The sequence below is a fragment of the Cercospora beticola genome, chromosome 9 (genome assembly GCF_033473495.1).
Source record: "Cercospora beticola chromosome 9, complete sequence".
NCBI classification, from domain to species: domain Eukaryota; kingdom Fungi; phylum Ascomycota; class Dothideomycetes; order Mycosphaerellales; family Mycosphaerellaceae; genus Cercospora; species Cercospora beticola.
Genome location: NC_088943.1, coordinates 1,652,401 through 1,679,427, shown reverse-complemented (window position 1 = coordinate 1,679,427; position 27,027 = coordinate 1,652,401). Strand labels below are relative to the sequence as shown.

At 52.7% G+C, this 27,027-nt stretch overlaps 13 protein-coding genes and 1 non-coding gene across 14 annotated transcripts; 6 read left to right on the top strand and 8 right to left on the bottom strand.

Moving 5' to 3' along the window:
* Window positions 1–1,554: 1,554 nt before the first annotated feature.
* RHO25_012871 (uncharacterized protein) lies at window positions 1,555–2,295 on the top strand (the record flags this gene model as incomplete). The annotated part of the gene is made up of 2 exons (XM_023604162.2): window positions 1,555–1,622; window positions 1,677–2,295. The coding sequence occupies 2 exons, from the start codon at window positions 1,555–1,557 to the stop codon at window positions 2,293–2,295; spliced, it is 687 nt and encodes a 228-aa protein (XP_023449903.1).
* A 199-nt stretch (window positions 2,296–2,494) lies between these two features.
* On the bottom strand, window positions 2,495–2,953 carry RHO25_012870 (uncharacterized protein; the record flags this gene model as incomplete). Its single annotated transcript, XM_065603602.1, has 1 exon — window positions 2,495–2,953. The coding sequence occupies one exon, from the start codon at window positions 2,951–2,953 to the stop codon at window positions 2,495–2,497; it is 459 nt and encodes a 152-aa protein (XP_065459674.1).
* A 270-nt stretch (window positions 2,954–3,223) lies between these two features.
* RHO25_012869 (uncharacterized protein) lies at window positions 3,224–3,972 on the bottom strand (the record flags this gene model as incomplete). Its single annotated transcript, XM_023604161.1, has 2 exons — window positions 3,224–3,793; window positions 3,850–3,972. 2 exons carry the CDS (start codon window positions 3,970–3,972, stop codon window positions 3,224–3,226), a joined length of 693 nt encoding a protein of 230 aa, XP_023449902.1.
* A 444-nt stretch (window positions 3,973–4,416) lies between these two features.
* RHO25_012868 (uncharacterized protein) lies at window positions 4,417–5,451 on the bottom strand (the record flags this gene model as incomplete). The annotated part of the gene is made up of 1 exon (XM_065603601.1): window positions 4,417–5,451. The coding sequence occupies one exon, from the start codon at window positions 5,449–5,451 to the stop codon at window positions 4,417–4,419; it is 1,035 nt and encodes a 344-aa protein (XP_065459673.1).
* A 195-nt stretch (window positions 5,452–5,646) lies between these two features.
* Window positions 5,647–6,719, bottom strand: RHO25_012867 (uncharacterized protein; the record flags this gene model as incomplete). Its single annotated transcript, XM_065603600.1, has 2 exons — window positions 5,647–6,416; window positions 6,560–6,719. 2 exons carry the CDS (start codon window positions 6,717–6,719, stop codon window positions 5,647–5,649), a joined length of 930 nt encoding a protein of 309 aa, XP_065459672.1.
* Window positions 6,720–7,338: 619 nt separating this feature from the next.
* RHO25_012866 (uncharacterized protein) lies at window positions 7,339–8,298 on the bottom strand (the record flags this gene model as incomplete). Its single annotated transcript, XM_023604160.1, has 1 exon — window positions 7,339–8,298. The coding sequence occupies one exon, from the start codon at window positions 8,296–8,298 to the stop codon at window positions 7,339–7,341; it is 960 nt and encodes a 319-aa protein (XP_023449905.1).
* A 688-nt stretch (window positions 8,299–8,986) lies between these two features.
* Window positions 8,987–10,069, bottom strand: RHO25_012865 (uncharacterized protein; the record flags this gene model as incomplete). The annotated part of the gene is made up of 1 exon (XM_023604159.1): window positions 8,987–10,069. One exon carries the CDS (start codon window positions 10,067–10,069, stop codon window positions 8,987–8,989), a length of 1,083 nt encoding a protein of 360 aa, XP_023449904.1.
* A 173-nt stretch (window positions 10,070–10,242) lies between these two features.
* On the top strand, window positions 10,243–12,059 carry RHO25_012864 (uncharacterized protein; the record flags this gene model as incomplete). Its single annotated transcript, XM_023604157.2, has 4 exons — window positions 10,243–10,448; window positions 10,932–11,002; window positions 11,057–11,739; window positions 11,793–12,059. The coding sequence occupies 4 exons, from the start codon at window positions 10,243–10,245 to the stop codon at window positions 12,057–12,059; spliced, it is 1,227 nt and encodes a 408-aa protein (XP_023450219.2).
* Window positions 12,060–12,807: 748 nt separating this feature from the next.
* On the bottom strand, window positions 12,808–12,908 carry RHO25_012863. The gene has a single exon. It is a non-coding gene; the product is annotated as a tRNA-Asn (tRNA).
* Window positions 12,909–13,403: 495 nt separating this feature from the next.
* On the bottom strand, window positions 13,404–16,985 carry RHO25_012862 (uncharacterized protein; the record flags this gene model as incomplete). The annotated part of the gene is made up of 4 exons (XM_023604155.2): window positions 13,404–14,385; window positions 14,438–15,507; window positions 15,557–16,130; window positions 16,189–16,985. 4 exons carry the CDS (start codon window positions 16,983–16,985, stop codon window positions 13,404–13,406), a joined length of 3,423 nt encoding a protein of 1,140 aa, XP_023450221.1.
* A 2,033-nt stretch (window positions 16,986–19,018) lies between these two features.
* On the top strand, window positions 19,019–20,012 carry RHO25_012861 (uncharacterized protein; the record flags this gene model as incomplete). The annotated part of the gene is made up of 2 exons (XM_023604154.2): window positions 19,019–19,059; window positions 19,124–20,012. 2 exons carry the CDS (start codon window positions 19,019–19,021, stop codon window positions 20,010–20,012), a joined length of 930 nt encoding a protein of 309 aa, XP_023450222.1.
* A 728-nt stretch (window positions 20,013–20,740) lies between these two features.
* RHO25_012860 (uncharacterized protein) lies at window positions 20,741–22,323 on the top strand (the record flags this gene model as incomplete). The annotated part of the gene is made up of 3 exons (XM_023604153.1): window positions 20,741–20,883; window positions 20,940–21,265; window positions 21,320–22,323. The coding sequence occupies 3 exons, from the start codon at window positions 20,741–20,743 to the stop codon at window positions 22,321–22,323; spliced, it is 1,473 nt and encodes a 490-aa protein (XP_023450223.1).
* A 718-nt stretch (window positions 22,324–23,041) lies between these two features.
* Window positions 23,042–24,154, top strand: RHO25_012859 (uncharacterized protein; the record flags this gene model as incomplete). The annotated part of the gene is made up of 2 exons (XM_023604152.1): window positions 23,042–23,900; window positions 23,961–24,154. The coding sequence occupies 2 exons, from the start codon at window positions 23,042–23,044 to the stop codon at window positions 24,152–24,154; spliced, it is 1,053 nt and encodes a 350-aa protein (XP_023450224.1).
* Window positions 24,155–25,010: 856 nt separating this feature from the next.
* RHO25_012858 (uncharacterized protein) lies at window positions 25,011–26,684 on the top strand (the record flags this gene model as incomplete). Its single annotated transcript, XM_023604151.2, has 3 exons — window positions 25,011–25,344; window positions 25,401–25,503; window positions 25,559–26,684. 3 exons carry the CDS (start codon window positions 25,011–25,013, stop codon window positions 26,682–26,684), a joined length of 1,563 nt encoding a protein of 520 aa, XP_023450506.2.
* Between the last annotated feature and the right edge of the window lie 343 nt (window positions 26,685–27,027).

Here is a 27,027-nt window from a genome sequence, read left to right as displayed (position 1 = left end):
CAGGGCTAGAAAGGAATGATGTGTGTGTTGTGCTATACTTTTGAAGAAGATGAAATATCAGGGACGTGCAAGAGGTGGAAACGACGTGTGCCTCTCATGCACCTGATGAAACCGACTCTGCTCAGCCGAACATGGTGATGGTGCATGGGTGTTCACGCCCGTGCTTGGCTGACATCGAGGGCTCCCATTGCCCACTTTTTCCTGCAATGATCGTCTCCTTCGCATTGATCCCAGGTCGTTGTTGGCTCCCGAAGCCGGAAAAAGTACTTTGGCATTTGATCACATTCGAAACCGCCGATTGCTCTGCCGTCAACACAGACTGGAGTGGCTCATGCTCCATCAGCCTTGCCAGTGGTCAACAATACCTTTGCGGCGTGGTCACAGAGACAATGTCGGTGGATGCGGCGCAGTATCTGTGGATACAATGGGTCCGCCGAGGCACTAAACTTATGCATGTTGGGCTCAGGTGCTGTGCCACCTTGGCTGAAAAAACTGCAACATGGCGAATCGCTCACTATTTTCGCAGATCAATATTGCTTCACAACAATCCTACCGCCGATCGATGATGCATTCGTTCAACGTCCTACTTCGACCTGTCGCCACGAAAGCTCCAGAGCAAAGCCCGCGACAGGCAAAGGAGACCAGAGACTGCGGCGCGTCTATGGAACGGCGACTGGCTGCTCCAGGTCATACCGGCGTTTGAGAATTGCAATGATTCGTGAGGCGCGTCATATGACACTGCTGAGCTGCAGCTGGAAGCCAGAGACACCTGTGAGCATGCTGTCCCCGTGCACGCGCCCCAGAACGGTATGGCGGATTTTCGCTGGCGAAGCATGTGGTCGATCGTGCTAAAAGGGTGAGTCCGGCTGTGACTCTAGGCCATTGACTACCAGGCCCAATGTAGTGATTCCTCAAAGGTTTGTGCTGCGATGGGAAAGGAAGATTGCAAGGAGAAGGGAGGCCCGGAGAGGATAGGGTAGAGGTGGAGGTGGAGTGCCGATTGCCAAGGCGGAGACGTGGAGACGGCCCGTCACCCTTGCAAGGCCAATCAGAAAGCGCTTGCCTCGAGGCGCAATGAAATCGCATACAGCGACTTTCTACACCGGAATCATCTCAAATACCTTCCAGCGCAATCACAGTCTTCATCACTAGACCCGTTGTGATTACTGATCCAACCAGTGGCCAACAATAGCGGCTTGTCTGTCTCACCACTGAGCTTGCTGTTTTCGAGGCATGGCCTATCTCTCACAACTCCTCATTCCCAATAGGCGGCATGCGACCATATTAGACCCACCCAGAAGATCCCAAGCCGCAATGTGGACATGGTACCGGCGCTTATAGACCGGTGTAGCTTGCACCGCCCATAACTAAGAACCACCAAGCCGCGTATACTAAGTAAGGATGAACATGCATGTCCACAATGAGGTTCCACTCGTCAGTGATGCAATCAGTATAGATATTGCTGTGCCGCAATTCCTATTCCAGGTTGCAGGCATTTCCACTGAACGTCCAACAGTTCATACCCCAAGCTTAATCAGCACACAGTAAACGACCATGAAAAGAGCTCTATCAATCGCTGCCATTGGCATATCAACCTTAGCGGTCCAGGCTCAGTTTTCCTCGTGAGGCACTTCGAACGCAAATTGAACTGCATAGCACTGACCCTTACTTCCCAGACAACCCCAAAACCTAACAATCTCATTCTCTCCCGACGACGCACCACACGACTGTTCAGCAGCACCAGACCCCCGCACAATCTCCTTCTCCACAAACATGGCCCCAAGCGATGGCATCTGCTTCAACCTCGAAGACCTCTTCGCCTCCAACAACACCCTCAACAGCACCGGTTACTACAACTACACCGGAAACCTCTACGCCGTGCCCTGGCCAATTTCCTACTCCTTGACGAACATCGAAGCCTTCGACGCAAGTGCCAACTACTCCAACATCCGGTACCAACAAACCAACGCGACAGGTAATGGTGAAAGCGGGAGCGGAGACGCGGTGATTGCTTTGCAAATTTATCCTGCTCGGAATTGTAGGGATGCGCCGCCAGAAGCACCGCTGTCGGCGTTTTATGGCTGGAGTTGTCAGAGTGAAGAAGAGGGACAGTGTCGGACGGCTGAATACTCTGTGAAGAGTATCATGATTAGCGATGCATCATCGATTAATGCGAGAGAATGGCAAGATAAGTGTTGGGATTTTGCGCAGGGAGGTGGCGCGAATGGGTTGGAGAGAAGTAGTGTTTGGATGCTATTGCTTGGCTCTGTTGCTGCGGCATTGATGGCTGCGTGAGATAGAGGACTCACAAGCTTGCGATTGGAGATGACTCAATTTGCGATCCTCAGAGAGAAGATATGAGACCCGGCACAACAATCGCGGAAGCCATCTCTCTCTCTCTCTCGCTGACAGCGTGATATTTCTGCTAAAAGCAGGAACAGTGCTCAATCTCAAAACCCATCTGTCAGTCGCACACTGTCACAATCCATCCGCCCTAAACCTTCTCCGCAAACACGTCCCCCTTAACCTTCTTCTCCCTCTCCAAATCACTCCCCTCCAAAATCTCCTCCACAACCGCACTTCCCGGCCCCTCCACAACTGCAACATCCACCCCCATCGCATCAATCGGCGCGCGATAGCTCTCGACAAAATTGACACACCACCCAAAACTCCACGCCAGAACAAAGAAGAACAACGGCACACTCATCGCATAAGCCGTATTGCTCCCCCTAATATCCGACACCGCCCCCAAAATCGGCGGTACAACAGCTCCACCAATAACACCCGCAATAATAAACCCAGACCCCTGTTTACTATGTCTTCCCAAACCCTTCATCCCCAAAGCCACAATACTCGGAAAAATGATACTTTCAAAGAAGAGTGTCCCGTATAACATCGCAATACCCGCATCTCCCCTAACGCCAATGGAAGGAGAGATGAAGATGATGATCATCGTGAAAAAGACCAAAAAGACAATCCTCGGCCGAATATACTTCATCAGAATGACTCCGAGAAATCGTCCAATAGCAAAAGCCCCTTGAGCGCCAGCGAGGAGTTGCGCGCCTGTACTGCTGCTCGTTCCAGCTTTCGTTTCGACGCAGTAGTTGATAAAGTATCCCGCAATAGCCACTTGCGAACCACAATAACAGAATTGCGCAAACGAGGCATGGAAGAGACGGTACTGTTTCCTCAATGGCTTGTCCGCGTTCGAAGCATTCGCGCTCTAGGCCTGCAACGCCATATCCGCGTCGGTAATTTCCGGAATATCGCTGAAGCAGAACACAACCGCGAGGCAGAAAACAAAACAAGCAATAGCCAGATAAACCCATTGAACATTCTTGATCGCATTCGCATCATCATCAACATCTTTGAAGAAAATATACGACCCCATCAAAGGCGCCACAACACTCCCCACACCATTAAAAGCCTGCGAGAAATTGATGCGGAGTTCAGAGTATTTGGGAGGTCCACAGATGGTGATATAAGGGTTTGCTGCGGTTTCGAGAGATCCGAGACCATTTCCGATGACGAAGATGGCGGCGCAGAAGCCTCCGAAGGAGCGGTAGACGAGTGCTGGCCAGGCGAGGAGGGATCCGATGCCGTATAAGCTGAGGCCCCAGACGAAGACTGCTTTGAAACCGAATTTGCGGAGGATCCAGTTGGCGTGGCCGAGGGAGGCTAATGGGTAGGCGCCGAAGTAGGCGGCTTGGAGGCCGGAGGATCGGACTCTGGTGATTCCGAGGGTGTTTTGGAAGTGTTTATTCAGAGTGTCCAGGAGGCCGTAGGAGAATCCCTGTAGGAAGTTGTCAGATGAAAGGTGAAGAACGAATCTTCAAAGGTTTTACGTACCCATAAGAAGAAGAGCAAGGTGACCAGGAACAGAGGATAGATTGATTGCCGAAGGGTGAGGGATGCCGCACTGGTGTGACTGGTGTTGGACACCTTGCCCAGTCGGAACTTGGGCAGTTGCATCGTGGCGAACAGGAACAAGTTCGCAAGGTCGAGAGGCGTATGTGAAGTTCAGCAGAAGTGATCCCCACGAGAGACTGTCCGCAACATCCTAGGATGCCAGCGTATTTTAAACGTCTCTCGATGTAGGTAGGATTCGTGCCTCCACTCCAGCACCTCGAGTTCCTCCATGGCTAGCGCGAGATTCGCTTAAGGGCAGTATTGCGTGGCGTTCCCCACGAGACAGGTTCATCCGAAGGAAAGGCCAACAACATCCGTCTGGGGAACGCGGGGTGCAGTCGGTAAGCACTGTGGCGGTCCAGTATGGCGTGTTTAAAGTTGCGCTCCGACAATTGGTGTCCAGGCACGGGGAACCTCAATGCAGATCCGGGGAAATATACTATACTCGAAGGAATTACCCGATTTTCCGCAGACAGCACGCCTCAATTCATGAATCTCTTGGTGTAATCATACTGCCAGACCGGAATATCCTTTCGTCCACCTGTAAACGCTCAGCACACTAATCAAGTGCTCGTAATTGCCTTGCAAGCGAGCCGAGTTTCTGTTCGTTGCAGAAGTCACGCTTTGTGTCTCGGACTGAGGACTTGTCTCCATTGCATTGGCGGCGTTGAGTAGTTGAGCATATCCCAGGCCTTGCCTCGCATCATGCAAGACTCCACGCATGACCTTTCGAAAGTTCCGCTGGTAATCTACATTGAGCGTCGCAAAGCAGATTTCGTGTGCCCGGATAATGGTCTCGCAAGCCTGTCCGACAGACTCATTGGGACTCCCGCCGACTTCTGGCATTCGAAAAGCGAAGAAGAGTAGGATGAACGACCCTTGCAGCAAGTAGATGCCAAAGAGGTAGGGCATATATGCCAACTCGGGGTCCACATTGAGGATTTGCGAGATCGTCTCTGCGGCAGCGATGGCATGCGAACCGCACGTGGAAAAGTGATCGGACGTGATCCAGTCACTCAGTGCCATTTGGCAAGGATCGTCGATACTCACAGCCGCGACAGGAGCTTCGGCCGCAGATGGAGGGACGAGCATGTCGAGAGCATCCCACCGGCCGTGCAGCAGGATGTACAGGACATGGATCAGGAACCGGCAGTACAGTTGTATGGCAGTAGCAGGAGCCCTCCCATAGCCGCCGGTGATCGCAACGTCAGCATCATGTGATGATCGCTGACCTCGATGCCACTGAGCATCATTGATATCGGCCTCAAGCTTCGCTAGAACTTCATCGATCCGAGACGTCTCGCCATTGTTGATCAAGAGTGACATTCGAGGATGCATTCGTTGATGGTGTAGCCAGATAATATCTCCCAACACGGTCATCAAAGGCAAGAACCACTCAAATAGGCCACGGCCATGGATCCTAGAATTCGGACCCGGATGTCGGCGATGCAAGAGCGCATCTGCAGACAGATAATCGTCGTGCCATATGGCATCTGGAAGTGGATCGTAGACCTTACAATCCTGCTCCAAGATGAGTGGCATTTTGTTATAGCACAACGCCCAATGGCGATCAAGCGCAAATAACATCCAAAACGTTCTCCTGCGTTCTTCCCTGGCCTCCAAGTCTCGCATTGTCAAGTTACCTTGCGATGGAAAGAGATCTGGCGAAGCAGCATTCAGAGCAGCTTCATCAAGAAGATGCAATTCGAGCTTGCGAGCATCCTCAACCACCTGTTGCTACATACGAGGACAATCGTGCTTCGAGTCTTCGCTGGTGCGAAAAATCGTCAATAATAGCAGCGCCAGAAAGTCGTCAATGCTGTCCCGATCTTCCGGCTGCTGAGCCTTCTGGGAAGATGATGTCCGTGCGGTAGAAAGTGAGCCAGAAGGACGTCCATCAACGGACTTTGCTCCGATCGCACGCTGCCGGATATACTCGTCCACATGAGCCTGGGCCAGATTGCCCAGACCTTGCTGCACAGCACGGCGCTGATGCGGCATGAAGAGCGTAGGAATTTGGGCTGTGAGCGAACATATCCAGAGGATAGTCAAGGTCAGAGCTGGAGAAGTGGTTCGCGGATTTTGTGAGTCCAAGACAGACTGCTGTCGGATCACGGGAGTAAGCACGAATGGTGAAGCGCTCGTGAAGAGCGATGTGTTGGGCTGCACAAAGTAGTGCTCGAACAGCTTCGTCGCGACATCGCGTTCGATAATGTCTTCGATGATGTGTTCAATCGCTGCTAGTCCCGTATCCGGTTGCCGTGAGTGATCAGTTCCAGTGGGATCCTGTTCATGCCGGACTCGTCGCTGCTGGGGATCGCTGTGCGTGCTACATGGTGTCGTGGGGAAATGGACGTCCGACATGCGATGATCCCGCAGCGCAGCTGGCTCTGGGCGCTCATCGTCCACAGGTCGGCCTCTTTCACGCGTTGCCGAGTGATCTTGTCGCTTCGGCTTTGGTCCGCGAGGCTTCACGACTCTGACGAATTGGCAAGGCCGACCGGAGGCTGGCAATGTCAGTCGCTCTTCAAGCTAGGAGCGTAGTTCATGAGGCTGCATTGTGCCAGTACTAACCTTGACAGCTGGAGCTGCATCGCGGAAGATGTTAGCGTGGGCAATTTCTCATGCGGTGCAGGCACAGGCACAATACCATGGCTGCTGGCCATCGCAGCGAATGCGGGCCACGGAGCAGCGATCACAGGCTCTGCTGGTGCGAGTGCGCGTCGGAGCGCGAACATGGAGCGGCGGAAGCGTGCTGTTTGTGGTCGTCGAAGGTTGTTCCGCGTGCTGTCGATGTTGATCAAGCTCATCCATGTCGTGCCGTGCCTCAAACCTCGCGCGTTATCTTCGAGTTCTCCCGGAGCTCACCCGAAGGGCATTGTGATTGATCAGTCACCAAACGATGACCAGATCTGAGAGAGGTGCATGGTCAGTATTTACACGGGACGGGTAATCTGGCAGGCAACGGTTTCTCCAGACTCACGAATTATCCCGGCTTCCTTCCTTCCAAGAGCCCGCCTTTCTGCGCCCAGCAGCGGCACTTGCACCTTAGCGAACAACTTAAAGACCCCTTCTCCGCACTTAGTCCTCCATAGGGCTCTGCATAGTCCCTGCAAAATACCATAGATCCATGTACTTAGGCCTACAGTACCATGGTACGACCTCTTAGACGATGAGCAAATATTGACGTTAGCCTCAGTTGATCGTATCCCTACACACATGAATAGATTCCACGAAAGACCATTGCTATCATGTCCCGCCTCCTGTGCCGACAGCGAGGTGTCAGATGGGACGATGCATTGCCCAAAACAATCGAATTCGCTGCTCGAGGCAGGAAGTGGAGGAACGATAACACACACCACTTTTCCTGGAAACTCAATCCTTCCCGCGCTTCCACCCGAGAGCTACGATGCAACCGCCATCGGATTCCTAGAAATCTGCCACAGCAGCTGTGCCCAATACCGCCATGAACCAAAAGGCACCCCAGCGTCCGCTACTCGGCAATCCTGACATATCCTTTCCTTTCAGTGTCAGCCTCGACATACTGCCCACAAAGCTCAACACGACGACGATCTCCTCCAGCCGACTTCTCGGATGTCCTGGCTCCCATTTCAATTCCGCATTGTGTTTCTCCCCTTGCACGATCTGCCACTTCGCGATGCGAGTGTGAAAAGTGGTGTCTGCGAGAGCGTAGCCACTCGGAATTCGACTCCAAGCGAGTTCTCTTGTGCCGCTGCCAGACTTTTCGGGTTTATCAAGCGCTCCGGGAAGGGTAAAGGTGTAGGAGGTAGGGTGTGGCCGTCCGATTCTCGCACGAACTTGGATGAGTCTGGCTTCTCTGTCGCTACTGCCTTCCAGACCAGTGGTGAACATTTGGAAACTGTTATCTGTAGGCGGAAAGTTTACGGTGCCGAGGCAATTGCCACGAGAAGTGTCGGTGCCTGAATACAGCTTGATGATCGATGGTGATGTTTTGTGAAGAGAAGCAACGAGTCGGTATTCTATGGGAGTCGAACTGCCTCCCTGTTCGGAAGTGAGTGACACGAGACGCGCCTTGGAAGTGATACCATTGCCTTTGTAGAATTGTACCACTTGCGGCAAAGGACCTGGATATGCAGCCGGGCTCATACGTTGCTGGGCGCTGTTCGAGCTGGGTTCAGCATTGGCTTCTCGATACGTCGGCGGAGGAGGCGCACTACCAGGGGACGGGGGACTGTCATAATCGCTCGCGTTCTCCACGAACATCATGTAGCTTTCCGTTCGAGCTATTGTCGCCGGAGGTACATTCTGGTCGAAAGCGGGTGGCGAATCTTGGTGGATGCCCGTAGAGGTCGGCTCCTGTGTCGCGATGGGACTGCTGATACTGCTGGGCACGTCTTGCTTGCTCATTGTCGGCACTGGGCGTGTAGACGTAGAAGGGTTCGGGGTGATCGATAGCAGAGGTGGCACACTCAGCTCCCAGTGCTAAGCTTTTAGCAAGCTGCAGTCTGCGCCGAGGAACTTCACCTGAGCTCGCCTCGATCAATGTGGCACACAATGCAATTCTTCTCCACCAGGGAAAGGCGCAGCACGAACGCAGCAAGTTGCCTCATGTTTCCTTCGCCACAGTAACAGTCTTGGTTCTTGACGTTCAGTGATCTAGCTCCGGCGACGACAAGTACTGATGACGTCGTGCCCATGCTTTTCAGCTGGCCGCGGAGCGCAGCCAAAAATCACTCATACTCAAATTTCCAGCGAGGCATTTGTTGCACGTGCAGACGCGTGTTCAATCCTTGGCAGCACATATGTACTCAAGTGCAGCCATAAATACTGGGCGAAAAGGATGGAAGGAGCCTAGTTGCGGACAGCAAAATGGAGACTGGGGAATACACTCGCTTTGCGATCTCTCCCGCGAACTGGACTTAGCAGCTGCGTCGCTTGTCGAGAAAGAGCGGCCAAGCTACGCTGCACGAGGCGGAGACACGAAGAGCGAAAGGGCACTCGAGTTCCCCAGGCAGAAGAGTACGGAATCTCGATCTGGCTTCCTGTCTCGTTTACCGGTAGTAGGGAGCTTGACGCCGGAAACTCAGGATGAGTCCTATGCTGATGTCTGCATGGGTCGCCCGACAGGAGGAAATCGCTTGGCGCTGAGCAGAACGCCCTTTACACCTCTGATTTCCTTCTTCAGTTCCTCGATGGCGTCGTCTTCTTTCTTGCTTTCTGTGCCGGTGGTGCCGTTGCCGTAAGCGTTCTTAATCGAGTCTTCTGTCCACAATGGCCCGCCAACGGTTCCGTAGATCAGCTGATCCAGATAGTGTCTGAGGTTGTTCATCTTCTCTAGTCGATCTTTGTGCGCCTCTCCAGATTTGTCCGAAGCATCTGCCATTTCATTCATGTGTGATTCTATGATCTTGAGTCCATTTGTCGCCCATTCCACATGATCCTTCTCGCCATTGTCCACGATCAGAGATTTGGGCTCGGGTGGAGCTTCGGTTTGCGTGCCCATATCACGATGATAGAGCTCGGTGGGGTCACTGATCTCGCTATCTGTGTCTTCGCCCGCTTCTGAAGAAGCGACTTTTGTGCCCGGCTGTTTGCTGACGAGCTTTGAGAGGCGTTCGTTGAGCACGTCTACCTTGGACTGGCTGTGGGTGAGGAAGTCGTGGCGCGACTCTGACAAGTTGTCGACCATAGGGTTTATGATGTACTTGCTGGCCGCGTACAGAATGGTGGCAAGTCCGCCAGCTGCGTAGAGTGTATTGAGCACGCGAGTGGGAGTGATGAGTGGAGGTGGCTTGTGTGCTTCGACGAGGAATTCGGGATACGTGATGATGGGCGGCGGAGCAGGTCTCTGCTCTTGCTGGGGTTGAGGCTGAGCAGGAGGCTGTTGGCGTTGTTTGAATGTGTCGAAGTCCTCTGACTGGAAGACATATTGGTGTTTGGCTGAGTCCTCCTGCTGTGTAGCAGTAGCTACCGGTGTCTCATCTGCTTCGCTTGCTGTATTCACTGCATTACTCTCGCTTTCAACCGCAACCTCCTTCACCTCTACATTGTCAGACTCGGTCGCTTGACTCTCTGCATTCTGGGGTTGGCTGTAGACGGGGTCGTTGGCGGGTGCGGGTTTCGCTTGAGCTGCGCGTTGCCACGCTGGGATCTCTACTTTGGGCTTGCCGTTGGACATGGCGGTACTGTCCTTGGTGCTCAATGACAGAAGTGAGCAATGTTGGAGAGGAAGACAAGCACCAGCATCTGATCGGACGTGAACGGCACGCGCGAGCCTCGGCTGGGCCACGAGACGAGACGAAGCTTGGCAGACGTGAGATCCACACGGGCAACGCTAGCCGGGGAAAGCGCATGTGCTGGGCGGAGGATGGCTCCTTCCCTCTGCAGCAGTCGTTCTTGCCCATTGCATTGGCTTTCATCACGATGGAATCCTCCGACAGCAACAAGCGATTGAAGGCGAGCAATGGGGCGCCAATCAGCACGTCGCCTGCACTATCGGGTGCTGCGCGCCTCCCAGCGTATCATCCGCCCGCGGCGCAGGGAGCACGAGGCAGCGGGTAAGCAAATAATGACCTGGTCGCAGGTCGCACGCCCCTTCCCAGCAGCGGAACACAGGGCGGAAACGGCGGTGGTAGTGGGGGCGGTGAGGGTGTTGCTGGTGGCGGCAGCGGCATGGACGCCTCACGCTATGCAGCGTGAGGAAGCATCCATGGACAAACGCGGAGGGCTGCGCGGGTGGTGGTGGTGAGGCTGCGCGCGATAGTTCACCAGCTCGCGCCATGGCAAAGCAAGCCTGCAGATCACCAGGAACACACGAAGAAGCCACATTCCTCGGCCGCACCGGCGCCCACTTCACCCACCAGCTTCCTGCCCTGCAAGACACGTCTCATTTCACGCTGTTCCTCCTCCGCCATCAACACCGCCTCCTCCGCTGCCACCATGCCTCCCGCGCGACGCTCTGCGCGCACCGTTTCCAACCCCGTCACTGCAGCGAGAGACTCCACCGAGCCATACAGTCGAACTAATGCGCGCGTCGTCAGTTCATCCGCATCCATAGCCCGACCAGCAGCCGGCAAAACATCCCTCCGCCTCACAGTCAAGGCACCACCCAGTAAGCTCAGACAAGCAACCTCCGGCTCAGCGATCCCGCCCAACCCGTACGCAGACAACCAGAGCGAGAGCGATGCCACACCAGCTCCTCCACGACGCGCAGCAAGAGCTACCCGCAATCCGCGAACCGTCGTCGATCATGATAGTGACGAGATGGACGAAGACCAGGACGCAGAGGGCGAGGACGAGGAAGAAGATGCAGAGGGCAGCAACGACCAGGACGCTCTGGGAAACGAAGACAGTGAAGAAGACGCAGAGGGCGAGGACGACGATGTAGACATGGACGATCATCCGCCGCCCCCTGTCATCACTCGACATCCTGCGCCCAGCAAGGGCAAGTCACAGACAATAGTATCTGCCCCACCTGCAGGCACTCTGAAGTCTGTCGAAGCGAAGGAAATGGAGGACGACGATGACGAAGAGCTGTCAGAGCTAGATTCGCAAGAAGACGATGAGCTGGAGGGCAATGACGATGAGGACGAGGAAGAAGACGAGGAAGATGAGAGCGACGAAGACGATGAGAACTCGCGAAGTGCCACGCCGGACTTGTCGAAATTAACAAAACGCCAACGTGGGCAATTCGTCGAATCGGAGGGAACGGAGACGAATGAACTTATGGCCCTGTCCAACGAAGCTCTCAAGAAGAAGCACCTCACAGCAGAAGAGCACGTCCAACGAAGAGCAGAAATGGCTCGCCGGAGGAAGAATTTGTCTGAGAAGAGAAATGAAGAGGAGAAGGTATGAATTGCAGCTCCTTTCCCACCATTTTTTAGGCACTGACTTGAATCTAGATGGACACCATCAACAAACTCCTACACAAACAAGCTCCTAAGCGTCGTACTCGTGCCGAAATGGAAGCTGCGCGCGCTGCTGAAGCTGGTGAGACTCCCGCTGCCGAGAGAGATGCGAATGCTCTGGATCCGACATATGTGAGATGGGTCAGCCGAAAAGAAGGCAGCTTGGTCTGCGTTCCTAAGGACTGGCAGGACAGTCCTGTCGGAGAGCAATTCGGCTTCTCATCGAATAGTGGCGGCAGGATAGTGGAGGAGGTGCAGTGAAAAAGCTGCACTCCGAGAACGATTGACTCATTGTTTGCAGCCAAGCAGGACCTTTCTTTGAGCGAATGCTGAATTACTATAGATACTTGCATAGCGCAGAGGCATCACTCTGGATATCACATACAGTACGAAGAACGGATGGCCCAAATGGATATTGCATAGCTCGCATCGCGGCACTTTCACCTCTTGCGATATCGTGAAGAGCGCATTCCCTGTCCGTCACTGGTACGGCAGGCATGGCTGGCCACGATTTCATATTGCTTTCCCACTCAATGAACTCTCCACCTACTTACGGAACATGTTCCAGCCTCTCCCTCCCTGCATGATCCTTCCACGTCACATCGCCAGTGGCGGAGCAGGATGTACTTGTCACTGGAAGGCTTGGACTCGAACTTCTCTGATCTTCCCTATGATTTGGCTTTGCTGCTTCGTTCCGCCGAGCAGTGAGGCCTACTACCAGCCTTGATATCCGAGACTCTCTTCGACGTTGCAGACAAAAAAGAATGTATCAGGTCCAGGTCTCGCTTTGTTCTATCTGCCTATGAACACACTGCATCAACCTCAACAAAATGTTCAGACTCTCTCCCGGAGCTTATTGCTCCAATTGCATCGACCAAAAAGTCAACTGTTAGCCTAGCTTGCGACAGAGATCGGTTGCAGAAGCAAAAAAAGAAATTCTTAGAGATTTCATATTCCCCTGGATAATTGTTAATTACTGTTCGATCGTGAGAGGAGATAGCAGAGAGTACACACCCTCACAGGCTTGAACTGTGAACCTCTCGATTGCAGAGTCGCTTCGTGGAAGCAACTGTAACAGTCGAACGCGCTAGCCAATTGCGCCAAGGAGGATTCGACGAATGTGATTCGCTAATTCATGCTAATTCCCTCTAAAGATTCAATATGATGGCTTTACAGTGAAAGCAAAAGGCGAAGCAGGCACATTTTTGGTGGTCCCCGACTGACATGCTGAAATTGGAATTGCAGAATACATTTGCCACCCTCGAACGCTCAGTCTAGCGATCTCAGACAAAGTGCGTCCAGTATGCGACAGCCAAGATTTCTGGTCGTGTGCAGAATTGCATCGTTGATGGAAATGAGATGTCAGAAAGGGCTCGTGATGTCTCATTGACGTGTGAGAAATGCAGCAGCTAACTACCGCAATATTCCAGGGGACTCTCTCTGTCATTCCAGCGTGCAACCCAGCCGTCATCGAGCGATTTGCTTCATTAACATTGTCAATCTCTGTTCGGAGTCGCTCATACAACCGAAAAAGAAATCCACCAAAAAACTGGGAATCGTGCAGAGAAAGCAAAAGTATCCATCTTCAACCCCAACATACTCTCATCATTTCACCCTCTCCCCAACATCCTTCTCCCAGTTTTCCTTATCCTGCAACCACTCCGCCCACTCCATAACCTCTCTCGCCCACTCTCTCGCCTGCTCCCTCGTCACAACTTCCTCATCCGCCAGTACCTGATTCCAAAGCCTCATCTCTTTACCATCGCCCTCAATCCAACAATTATACAACCACGCCGTCTCACAATTCGCTTTCGTTTGATGATATTCCATCGCTTCATACAACAGCTCTCCATCTTTCGTTCGGACGGGGAGATAATTCAGACAAGTGCTCATGGACGCAAGATCGAAGAGGTCTTGTGCTGGAGGGGAGATCTTTTGAGCGAGGCCGGAGCGGATGAGATTCCAGGGTGCGTGGACGTCGGGGGCTTCGGAGTCTTGTTTGGATTTGAGGGATTTGAGGAATTGGAGGACAGCGGTCGGTTTGTTATTTGAAGAGGAGGTTTTTGTTGGGATGGGGATGATTTGGAGTGTGCGTTCGAGGGTTGGGCCTGCGAGGTCCATGCAGTCGGGGAGAGAAGTTTGCATCCAGGGTTCGAGGAAGGGCCAGGTACGGCCATTTTCGTTCTGGCTGAAGATTGCGGTGGATGTGTTGGTTTTGGAGGCGAGGAAGAAGGCGAGGGCGGCTTTGATTAGGATGAAGGGTGGGATGCTGTGCTGGCTGCGCAGCGAAGAGAGGTATGGCAGGCTGACGGAGATCTTAGGGGCGAAGTAAGTCTTGCGGTGGGCGGCTGTGGCATGAGGGTTGTAGTCTGAAGGCAGTTGCGGGAACAGAGAGGGCGTCTGCGATGTGAGGTTCGAGAGGCGCTGGATTTGTCGGTTTACGGCGCGCGAAGCAGCGGGAGAGGTGCGATGGAGGAAGTAGGTATCCGCCCAAGCTTTGTAGGGAACATGCGCGCGGAGGGGTGTCGATGGCGAGGCGAGAAGTGCGTCGAGGTCGTCGAGGAAGCTGGAGAGTGCGAGACCGTCACTGTGCACGAGTTAGCAAATGTCAGAGGAGACAATGAAGGGCAAAGACTTACAACGCCGAATGCTGGAGCGCCCAGATGAGTCCAGATTTGCCGGTAGAGTTCACCTTGGCCACCTTCACCAGGAAGGATGGATAGGGTTGGTCGACTTCGCGGAAATGTACACCGTCGTACAACAGCTTGACCAAGTCTTGTGGTTGGTCCACTGCTTCGATATTTCCCACCGCATACTTGAACCACTTGTCGTTCGATCGCATGATTACTCGCATTGTTGGCTCTCCATTCGCACCTTTCAGTTCGAAGCTTCGCTGCATGGCATGGTGATCAATCGCTATGCGCAACGCAGCGTAGAGTTCATCGACATCAGCCTGCTTAGTCGTGATGGCCATGCGGTGATTGACCTTGGCTGTCCCTGCTACGTTGCCAAAGACCTCGTAACCAAGGTCCCAAGATGGGAGAACGTCCTCAACATCCTCATCCCACGAGAAGCCAAGGGGAGTGATGGCTTCTGCTACTTGTTCTTTGATCTGTGCCATGACTGCTGGCTCTCCAAGAGTGATGGCGACATCATCGGTGTCGGGAGGGCCTTCACGCTTCACATCCAGCCCAGGCGGCAGTGATTTCGTGTTGCTCCTCGACGAGAGCAGTTCGGCTTGTTTCTGTACCGTCCCAGCTTCGATGATTTCCTCGATCGTGATGTCCACTCCAAGATTCCGTTTGACCATGTTGCGAAACCTCATAGACGTGATACTGTCTGCGAAGTCCCCGACAGAGCTTTCAGGTGAAACATCGACACCGAGGAGTTTTCGCCAGAGTTTGATCAAATCATCGACGGTAACCCCGGATACCTTGGCCGCTGGTTCTTCCTCCGCCAGCGAGTCTTCATGTTTTTGCACAATCTCTTTCAGCTCAACTTTTCTGACCTTGCCACTTGAAGTGCGGGGATAATCTTTGAGACCGAGATCTTGCAAGATGTAGAAGTTCTCTGGTACGAAAGCAGGGCCCAACGCTGCAACGAGAATTTTTCGAATTTCGGCGGTTGGCAAAGTGTTATCGTTCTGCTGCTGGATGATGGCCACTGGAACTTCGCCGGCTTCTTCACTTCGTACACCCACTACTTGTGCCTAATTTCCGTTAGTTCAACAGTTCCAGCCTTCCTCGTTGACCACTTACCTGAATTTTGAGCTTCGCGTCCAGGACAGCCTCGATCGCAGCAGGAGCGATATTCTCACCTCCTCGGATGATGAGATCCTTGTATCGCCCCGAGATAGTCACAGTGCCATCGTTGGCCATAATACCTTGATCACCCGTCATGAACCATCTACCATGCTCATCATCGTAGAAGCTCTTTGCAGAGAAGCCACCAAGATAGCCTTGAATGAGGTGAGCTCCGCTGATGTGCATCTCGCCAGCTTCGCCTCTCGGCACAGGTTGGCGTGTGTCCGGTGCACAGATTCGCACTCGTGCCCCATCGACCACTGATCCTACAGACACCACTTCCGCAGTCCTAGTATCGAAGAATGCTGTTGTGATAGGCACAGCTTCCGTAGCAGCGTATGAATTTGTCATGCTCTTGCATCTTAGGCCTGTCCAACATAGCCTTCGGTGCTCTAGCAGGATGGTGGTAGCTCCGAGTTCAATGTTCCTCAGTGAAGAAGTGTCGGTAGACGATGCGCTGGGGTGTGCGGCAATTGCCTGAAGGATTGCAGGGACGGAAGGTAGATTTGTGCATCGCTCTTGGTCAATACTGCTCACGCGTTAGCTCAGAAGAGGCCGGGAGAGCAAGGGGAATTCGAGTGACTTACGCTCGAAGAGACGCTGCTGGATCGAAGGACGCAGAAGGGAAGACAGTGCAGCCTCCCACGATCATAAATCCCAGAGCGATGTTGATTCCGGCGATATGATGATTGGGCATATGACAGCAAGTTCGATGGGATGGAGTGAGTCTCAGTGCCATAGCCTGCGACAGAAGAGAATTTCCGACACTAGCATTGGTATGAAGTCCACCTTTGGCTAACGATGTCGTGCCGCTCGTGAAGACAATAACAGCAACCTCGTCATCTTCCGACTGGACTGGAGAGTCCATTGGGCTGTCGTGCGGCCTATCCTCATCCCAGTCTTCTGCATCTTTGCCAGACTTGAAAAGTTCGTAGAAGTTGATCCAGGACTCGAGTGCTGTGTTCGATTTCTGTTGTGGAACTGCGCGTATAGACATCGCAGAGATGAGATCTGGAACGGCACTGGCCAGTTTTGCTGCGATATCAGCATCCCCAGCGATGATAGCTCTCGCCCCTGACGTCTTCAGCATATGTTCCACTTCGGCCACATTTGCTACACCTCGGGGGTTCAGCGGCACGAATGGACATCGCAGAATCGACGCGGCCCGAAACGTGACAGCCCATTCCATGCCATTGGGCAAGTATGTTGCGATCGGTTGACCTGCTCGCAGGCCTTGATCGCGAAGGCCGCTTGCCAGGAGTCGTGCAGCATATTGTAGTTGTCCGTGGGACCAGCGAAGATATTGAGCTGAAGATGCATCCTGTGGTCGTAGGCTGTACTTTTCGGGAAATTCAATCGATACGATGTCGCTAGTCTGGTGCATGCATATCAAAGCAGGCCGCCGAGCGTATTGTTCTGCTGTGTGTGCGAGCAGTTTGCGAAGTCCCAATACAGGTTTGGGCAGAGCCGCTCCATGAACTTCTGATATGTAAGGGTTCGATGCTCGCGAATCGTTCTGGCGATTCTCGGCCAGCTGGGTTCTGGATTAACCGGTCATTTTGTGCGATTAAAAAGTGATCTCGAGCACAACACAACGGCATGAGACTGGGAATTATATAGCCGGCAATCTTCGTCGTTACATTGGCGTACCATTGGCGGCCTGCTTCTAGGAGAGGACATCTTTGCGCTGCTTGGTGACCTCGGTCAAACCACAGAAATTCCAAGAACTGGTGCTTGATGATTCGGTGGCATCAGGGTGCAAGTGCTATGAAGAGCCTAGTTCCAGGGCTCGACAGCTTGACAGGCTTCGCTCGTTTGCATACTATGTGTTTGGTAAAGTGTTCGCCGAGCCATTTGGGAATGAGCGTCTGGCGATCACGAAACTTGTCGATGGTTTGGGATTCGCCATTGGGGCTAGAGGCTAGTGGACACGAATTAAGCGTCATCCAGGGATCGAGAGGTAGATCAGCGAAAGTAGCATTTTTACCGTCGACTTATCACAGGCACCACGAGTGCGATCTTGGAGGGAGAACAGATGATGTCTGAAGGCTGAAGACGTGATGCTGGAGGAGAGTATGCAACGAAGGATTGCGGCTTGAGAGGGAAGCAGACAGCACGGCTGGTAGATTGTGGACTTGGAAATAAGAAATACAGTACGGAGAGAATCTTAAATTGTGGACCCGCCAAGCTGTGACGATTGAGGGGTCCGTGGCTGACCCTTTTGCACTTGCCAGCACCAACAATCATCCACAACATATCCGTGATATTCATCATATTCATCTTAACGTTGCAAAATGCCGTCTCGGGAGCAAGCAAGCCTCCAAGAACCCTGCAGGTTGAGCAGCAAGCTCCAGGACTCCTGCCAAAACACCTCAGCGGATTCGGCTCGGCACGATTGTCTGGAAGAACACAAAGGAAGCGTTGTCTGTGCTCTGCAGCGCAAGATGATACTGTTTCCGCGTGGCATCGCGTGCGTTAGAGGACCAGAGTCTCTCGCAGAATGCATGTGCGCTTCATAGACGGAGTGCGGCGCGGATACCGAACATCGTGGTCATTTTAAGCTGAGATCAATGATGAGAAACGTGCTCCCACGCAGCTGAGATAGCGACAGACGAAGACTAGTTGAAAACGCACAGCGTTCGCAAACCACTAGAGACGGGTTACTGATCGAACTGACTTGCACTGCAATGCAGTAGCTTTCTCAACGATCTCTCCTGCTGATGACTATCATGCATGGTTTGACCGGAAGCTGTGAACATCAGCATCAAGTACAAGCAGGAATGAGAGACAAGATCTAAGCCATGGCCTACAAGCAACCGTGTTGCCGCTCTACAGGTGCCCAATCGAAAGGAAACGGTATCCAAGATCACCAAAAGCATTTTGATAGATTGGCTCAGCCGGTACGACCGTTTGAACGTTGCACGTTGTCCGCGACCCGGCGTTTGTCTTGGCCATGCACGACTGCTCTAACACACATCCACTACCTCGAAGTTCCAATACACCAAGCACTTGGAGACTCGATTCGATTGCAAGATGCTTGTACGGATAGCAAAATCAGTATGTTCACGGTAGGTCCAAAATCTGTCAAGGTACATTATCCTTCTCCAAGTGCGGAGACAGCAGACGAAAACAACATTGAAAAGCTTATAGAGACATTGAAACGGCTTGATCTGCCTCACGCCGTTATGTGGGACCCCAACCATGGTCCGTCGATATTGCACATGTCTCTCATGCTATCGAATGTCGCGATTGAGAGCCTCAGCTGTTGAGAAGACCTGTATAAGAAGGCAGAAGAATTCCCTCTCTTCTCATTCTATCAGCAACAGCATCTTTTCACAGCAACCAACTACCCACACTCGCTCATCAGCCTCAGCAACTCAAAAACCACAAAAAAACCAAAACAAACAATCAATCAAAATGGTCAACTTCGTCGAGATCTTTGCTGGCGCTGCCGCATTGTAAGTCAATCATCGCATCAAGACGCATCAAGACAGTCAGTTGCGCCTGCTCACACACTTTCAGCTCCACTGTCGTCGCCGCAGGTGGCTATGGCGGCTATGGCTCCCCAAGCTACGAGGCTGAGAAGCCTCACTACGAGGCCGAGAAGCCTCACTACGAGGCCGAGAAGCCAGAGTACCAGCCCAAGGAGCCAGCTTACGAGGCACCAAAGCCAGAGTACAAGCCTGAGGAGCCATCGTACGAGGGCCCCAAGTACGGACCAGGTTACCAACCAGGTTACCCAACCAAGTCGTACTACCCAACCACAATGAGGACCACCACCATCCCAGCAACAACAACAACTGCTACCACCTCGACCACCACTACGACCTCGGCCACGACTACTACCACCACTGTACCAGTCGTGCCAACTCCATACAACATCTACATCGGCAACGTCCTCACTGATGCGATCACTGAGTTCCTCCCAGCCATCGGCGACGCCGCCTTCGTAGCGAACGATGCAGAACTCGCTCAAGACCTCCTGACCTTCGGCAACTTCCTCGACACCGATGTTACCGCCGACGTCTTCATCTCCTCGCCAAACCCAGAGACTGGTGATGACTCTGTCCTCTTCGACTCCACCACTTCGCAGTTCGCCCTTGCCAACGTCGGCAACCAGTTCCTGACCACCACCGAGGGCGAGACCGCATACTACGTCTTCTTCGCCGATGCCGCTGACGCTGTCGCTGGCGAGGGCAACCTTTTCGTCACTGTCGCTCAGGATGAGGATGACGAGTCTCTTGACCTCCGCATTGCCTTCCCTCTTGGCGATGGTATTGCCTCTATCAACGTCCTCAGCGTCTGCCCAGGCGAGTCCCTCGACGAGGTCTTGGTCATCTCTACTGGCGAGCTCGTCGAGTGCACACGCGTCCAGCTCAACTACGTCGACCTCGTCGGCGACGACAACTAGAGTGATGGTCATGACATGAGATCGATGAGGATGGGAGCACGAACGATAAAGACCAGACGAGACCCTGCTGAGGCTGTTGCTGCCTGCTATTGTGCCTAATGGCATGTTTATAATTCCGTAACATCTGTAATACTGCTTATTCAAAAGACGATTTGTCTTTCCAAATATATTTCATGCTTCATGGCACCTTTCAGTTATTGGGTCGCTCTTTGTCGGGTGCTCGACTGTCTTCCATATCGTCTACTTCTTCAAGCATTATCAATGCAATTTAAGATCCTTTCTCTATGAGTCAGACGTTTTCTCAATGTTTCTTGATGCATCACATGCGACTGTATCTCATAGCGATAGCTGCATGTCTAAATTCTGTATGGAATGAGGCTTCCACGACGAGTACATTTCCCTGATTAGACTGCAGAGACTGTAGTCTCCATTGTCGCATAAGCACGAATGTGTCGCAGAGATCTGAATTGAAACATCAGGGTTCCCCGAAGCCTTCCATGCTGACATTGACAGGCACATGTCAAAAAAAAAGTGGGTCGGGGAATCCTTCGGGTTTCCGGCCTTCAACCATTGCTACGATCGCGAGTATATCCGGCTATTGCATTCGCGGGGATATCGATATAGTTGAGTTCAATGGCACTATCGGCGTTGGCAGTGCATCATTTTCTCGTTCGCAAAACTCCAACAGCGTTTCTCATCAGTTTTGTTTCTACGATCGTGCAGCTATCATGTTCACAGCACCTGTAGACAAAGTCGAATTGACGACCAAAGACACTCCAGGCTATACGCATGCCGAATGCCTTACAGAAGAGAGCGCGAGATTAACATCCGAGTTGTTAACCCTCAATCATGATCTCTTCCATACACGATGGTGAGACTCATTTACCCAATACTCAGCAGAAAGAAACACTGACAATTCTCACGCAGGAACGCCGGCTTCCACAACCACATCACCCACCACTTACTCGCCATGTACTCCCTCGGAGCCACGACAGAAGAGTTGAAAGACATGTGGGATTACAATGCACCATACCAAGCGCCCATCGATCGGGATCATGAAACTGTGCCGAATGACCTTGATCTGCACGATCCGGCAGTTTTCAACGACTGTTTGGGCAAAGATGTACACTATATCGACTTTTTGGAGTTCTTCCAGTCCGAAATCAAATCGATGGGGCCGGAGGCGGTAATTCGAGAATATGTGCTCAAGGGCGATGCGAGAGCCGATGACATTTTCTGTAGGATGTATACAGGTTAGTCGGCGATTTTCGTGTTGCTCTCAACATGACTTGCTAACAATGTGATAGACCTCGTACACCCAATGATCCATCTCGGATGTGCAATCGAGTGGCAACAATCCAGCGTATTGGCAGAATCCCTCGCCGGAGCTTGTGTGCACGAGAACTGGCCCAAGGAATTTCTGCTTCCCACAGAGGAATACTTGCGTAATAATCCCGAATCGAAGTCACATCCTCTCCTGCAAATCACCAAGACAATGCAATACGATCCTGCCATCGCTCAGGCTGTCAAGGACGACGACCCCTTCAACAAAATCGCAGATGGTCTCATGAAGCGAGTGAATAGCGAGCAATTCGCTCGTCATCTCAGCCAATTCCGAGTCGAGCCCACAGAAGAGGATATTCAACAAAAGATGAGCGAAATGATGCATACTGCCGCATACATCATGGGCGCTGCGCAACGACCTGGCAAGCGGGAGAAGATCGACTTTGTGTTGTTGCACAATGTCACACTTTCTGGATACTATCCCGCCATAATTGCACAAGATTGGTTAACCCTGGAAGAGAAAGCCCGCATTCTCGAAGCCAAAGGGAGAGTCGACGCCGTGATGTACGCAGGATGTGGATGTCCGGATCTGTATCCTGAGCGCATTATCAACTATACTCCGAAGAACGAAACAGATAGCTGGCCAGAGCTATTCCATCGTTCGATCGTATACCGCGACGAAGGCCATGCCACAAAACTGATCCGTTCACTTTACAGCCTGGAACAGCATTTCACAGAGATGGGCTGCGAACTGCCAATCGCAAAGAAAGATTTCGTAAAGATCGCTCATATCGCCATGGATTCGATTGAGAGGTCTATGCAACCGGGAGGGACAAAGATGCCGAAGGAGGTTGCGGAGACGATGGCGAAGAATATCGGCCATGGCGGAGAGTTCGTTGTCGCGAATGCTACGCGATGGGTGTTCTACGATGGTCTTCCGAAGGCCTGGGATAATGTTCCAGATCTGGCAGAGGGTAAGCCGGAGTTTTTGCATGATAGTGCTCGGGGGTCGCCTGAGCGGTCGTAAGAGTTGTATAATAGATGAGCGTCTGCATAGTCTTTAGGATAGCAAGAAATTGCTCAACCAGCTTAGCAACATGATGCACCGCTTCTGTGGTATGCCATATCGTGCAGTCTCGACATGACTATACCCAACCTCAGCTCGAGGTCTTCACGATGCTTGTACGTTGCAGTAGTGTTTCGATTGTCTTCGAGAGGAAACCAGTGCGCCACCAGGAACGAGCTGAGGTGCAAACCCATGTCGTCAACGGCTGAGTCCCAGCGAATCAAAGTCTTCGGTGCAAAACCCGAGCAAGGATCTGGAACTCCGAGGACGCCATGGCCGAGATGCTGGCGGTGCTTGGTTCACTTCTACTCAGACCACAATCTCTAAATGCAAAACTCCCAGCACACAGGGATGGTAGGTGGAAGCATAGTTAGGATTTGGTTTGGTGTTGGGGAGAAAGGATGAAGGAGTGGCGCGTGATGAAGTCGGAGATAACGATCTCACACGAATGCCAAAAGTCGCGAATGTCAATGAGCATATCGTTAACCCCGAACGGAGCTTCGGATCCAATATCATGGAACAGGTTTTATCGACCTCTTGATCCATCTTGATGTTGTTACAACTCAGCAGTCGAAGAATCTATACAGTGTCAGCTTTGCTCTTGCTGGGTGTGTCCAAACGAACGACAACAAGCACAGCAACGCACCAAATCGTCAACAACATCGCCAAATATCCAACCATGCCTGACAACAAAGCAGCATGGATTCCAGCACCCAAAGCACGCCTAGAAGTCCAACCAGCTCCATATCCCACGCCTGGCCCAAAAGATATCATAATCAAAACATCGCACGTCGCCATCAACCCTCTTGAATATAAGATTCAAGACACCAACCCTCCGATCGGCGGCAAAGAAATCCCATACCCAACAATCTTAGGCGCAGACCTGTCCGGTACAGTCGTAGAGATTGGATCCGAAGTTTCGACACGCCACGTAGGAGACCGAGTAATCGCGAATGCGAACGGAGCACAGACAGGTCAACCTTCGAGGGGTGGGTTCCAGTTGTACGTGCGGTTAGATGAGAGCAACACGACACTTCTGCCAGTTAATGTTCCTTTCGAGGCTGGAGCTGTTTTGCCTTTGGCATGCGACACTGCTGCGGCAGGGCTTTTCGTTCCCGAGCAGTTGGGTCTGCACACAAATGCGCTAGGTGGTGAGGCGACCAGTTCAACAGCTGCCGGGCCAGGCTCTGTATTGTTGGTATGGGGAGGTAGCTCGAGTGTTGGTTGCTGTGCGATACAGATGGCCAAAGCCGCGGGTTATGAGGTTTACACGACAGCGAGCAAACGCAATCATGATCTGGTTCGTTCGATTGGCGCATCGAAAGTGTTCGATCATACTCAGCCAGATGTTGAAAGCGAAATCACCGCGGCCTTGGATGGTAAGACAGTCATTGGAGCGTACGATGCCATTGTAGACCGAGAAAGATCGTTCCTGCCTTGTGCAAAGATCCTGGCAAAAACGACTGGGCCACGGAAGATCGCTGCGGTGTTGAATCCGCCTAACGTCCAGCTTCCAGAGGGCGTCGTTGCGCAGAGATGTGAGTAGACTACCTCGATTCTGAAAACACTGCAAGAAAATCAGCTAACATTTTACCTAGTGAGCATTCCTGCTTTGAGAGCTGGTCCAGTCTACAAAATCGTACATGACTGGATGGAAAAGGCACTTGCGAATGGCAGCCTGCAACCAAAGCCCAACCCCGAGATTGTCGGAGAAGGCTTTGAATACATCCAGAATGGCATCGACAGAATGCGAAAGGGCGTCAGCGCAACAAAGCTCGTGATCAAAGTATGATTCCTCGTTCCATAGCAAATGCTTTACTGCAAGAAGTCAGTGTATCCAGCTTGTAGACCGATCGAAATACCAAGACATCAGATTCGTCTGTAATCGCGAAACGCTCACAGTGGCAGCGCGTCCAAGTGAGGACACGATTCAAAGCCGTCGTGGATGAACACGTCGATGCACCCACGTCGTGGAGCCCACGGGGTGCCTTCGTCGCCATTTGCTCACGAAATCCCGTGATCGGGTTTTGCATCGGGGTATGCCACATGGCGGAAATTCAATCCCTGCACATGCAGATCTTCACAACCTCAATTGGCAATCTTCGATACAAGCTGTGTGAGAGAGTTTCTCACCGGGTCGCAAGCTTTATGCAGGGCCGCGCAAGTGGCTGCGAAATCCCGTTTGCGCAAAGTCGAACACCATACAAGCCTTTTGTACGAGTGTCTGCCAAAATGGCATGAATGTCCGCTGATCACCGGAGTCTGATAAGGGAGCGAGAGCTGGAGTGCCTAATAATTCCGGGCTGATTCGTGGCTGTCCGCTGTTGATCATTTGATGATCTTCCCAAGTACAGACAATTCGTGCCCCGTACGTCAAGTCTCCCGGGCCATAAGCTGTAAGCCCGAAGAAAACAGCGTGGTGATATACGCGCCTCCTGCTATCCCTGCTTGTTCCCTTGCAGCTTTGCTTGCAAAAACGTTTGCAAACTTGATCTTCTTTGGCATCTGCGATTCTTGATTGAAGTCATCTTTGGTCCTTGATACCAAGACTTTGATTCACTTTGAACTTGCCCAAAACAGAACGTCGACGGCATATTTGGAGACGGTGGCAAGCGTGTTGTCCCAAGGTCTGGAGTGAGTCGAGCACAATGTCAGAGGAGCCCAAAATGCCCGCAGCGCGCGAGAATCCAAGTGACGCGAGCTCGACCACAGCAAGCTCGACTCGAGAGGAGAAAGAGGTGGAAGCAGAGCCTCCTCAAAACGCGGACTCTGCGCAAACAGAAAAGCAGGAATCTCCTGAATCAGGTCCCAGCGGGCCAGTTGCTGTGCCTAGAGGCGAGCGCAGAGGTCTTTGGGCAAATTTATCGATCGTTTCTGAGGTCGAGAAGCCTTCCGAATACAAGAATGGCACGAAGTGGATGATGACCGTTATTCTCGCGTTCGCCGCTGGGACGAGTTCGACGGGCGCCGCGATCTTCTATCGTAAGCCTGGCAACGCCACGACCGAGCTCATGTGTGCAATGCTGACTTGACTGCAGCCGCCCTTCGTCCCGTGGCCGAGGATTTGGACACTTCGCCCAGCGTAGTCAACTTGTCGTTGGCATTCTACTTGCTGATAATGGCTCTCACGCCCATGTGGTGGTATGTGCATTACCGAGTGCAGATGCATGGTAATCCGGACTGACGTTAGTGACAGGGCCTCCTGGTCAGAAATCTGGGGCCGACGAACAGTCTACATTGCTTCATTCGGGCTCTTCGTTATCTTCTCCGTCATCAGCGCGGTCAGCGTAAACATTGCGATGCTCATCGTGTTTCGAATCCTCACCGGCGGTGCTGCGGCCGCTGTGCAGGCGGTCGGATCGGGAACAGTCGCAGATCTCTGGGAGCCAAAGGAACGGGGCAAGGCAATGGGAGTCTTCTTCCTCGGTCCTCTCTGCGGACCAGGTATCGCGCCTGTCATTGGTGGTATCTTGGCCCAGGAACTCGGCTGGCGAAGCACACTCTGGGCTCTCGTCATCTTTGGCGGCGTTCTCTTCCTCTCCATTGTCTTTCTGCTTCCCGAGACTGTGGCCAGACGTGAGAAGGTGAAGAAGAGCGTCATCGCACGCTTCACCGATCCAGTCAAGACACTCGGCCTGCTCAGACACCCACCGATTCTGGTCACGGTATATTCTGGCGGCTTGGGCTTCGCTGCAATCTATGTCATCAACATTGCGATCCAGGCGAACTATGGCGAAGCGCCATACAACTTCAGTGTTCTCATTGTCGGTCTGCTGTACCTCGCCCCCATGCTGGGTTATGCCGTTGCTTCCCAGACTGGAGGCCGCTGGATCGACTACTTGATGAAGCGTGGCGCTCAACGAGCTGGCCGCTACGACGCCGAAGGCAAGCCGATCTATTTGCCAGAAGACCGCATGCAGGAGAACATCTGGATCGCCGCCTCACTCTATCCTGCCGCCATGATCTGGTACGGCTGGGTCACACAGTATGGTGTCCACTGGATCGTCTCTTGCATTGCCAACTTTTTCTTCGGCATTGGAGCCATGCTTGTCTTCGGCTGTGTCCAAACCATGCTGACGGAGTTCACGCCCAAGAAGTCTTCGGCCGGCGTTGCCTTGAACAACTTTGTGCGACAGATCTTGGCTACGATCGCGACCGTGGTCGTCCAGCCTCTGATCGATGTCATGGGTACGGGATGGATGTGCACCATGATTGCTCTATTTTGCTGGGTTACCGGCAACTTGGCCATCCTTGCGTTGAAGAAGAAGGGACCTCAATGGAGGGGAAAGATGGATAAGAAGCTCAATGCTCCCAAGTCGTAAGGGAGCGATGGGCATTGTGATATGGCCTCCGATATGAGGAGCTGGTAGAGCACTGCTGCTCAGTACACAGCTGGTGTTGCATCATCGAGAGGCGATGGAAGAGTGTGATAGTACCTCAAGTAGTCAAAGGATGTGACAGTGTGTGGTCTCTAGAACGTAATGAGCCTTGACGAATCGTACTTGCCTGTCCTATGTCAATACATCGCTGGTACTGCTGCGTCTGAATCGCTGTGATGAAGCTAGTGGGCGTGATGATCGATGAAGGGAGGAGTGGAGTGGATTGAAATCCCGAGTTGCCAAGACACCTCACCTGTGTCCTACGCGTCTCTCACGACGCGTACAA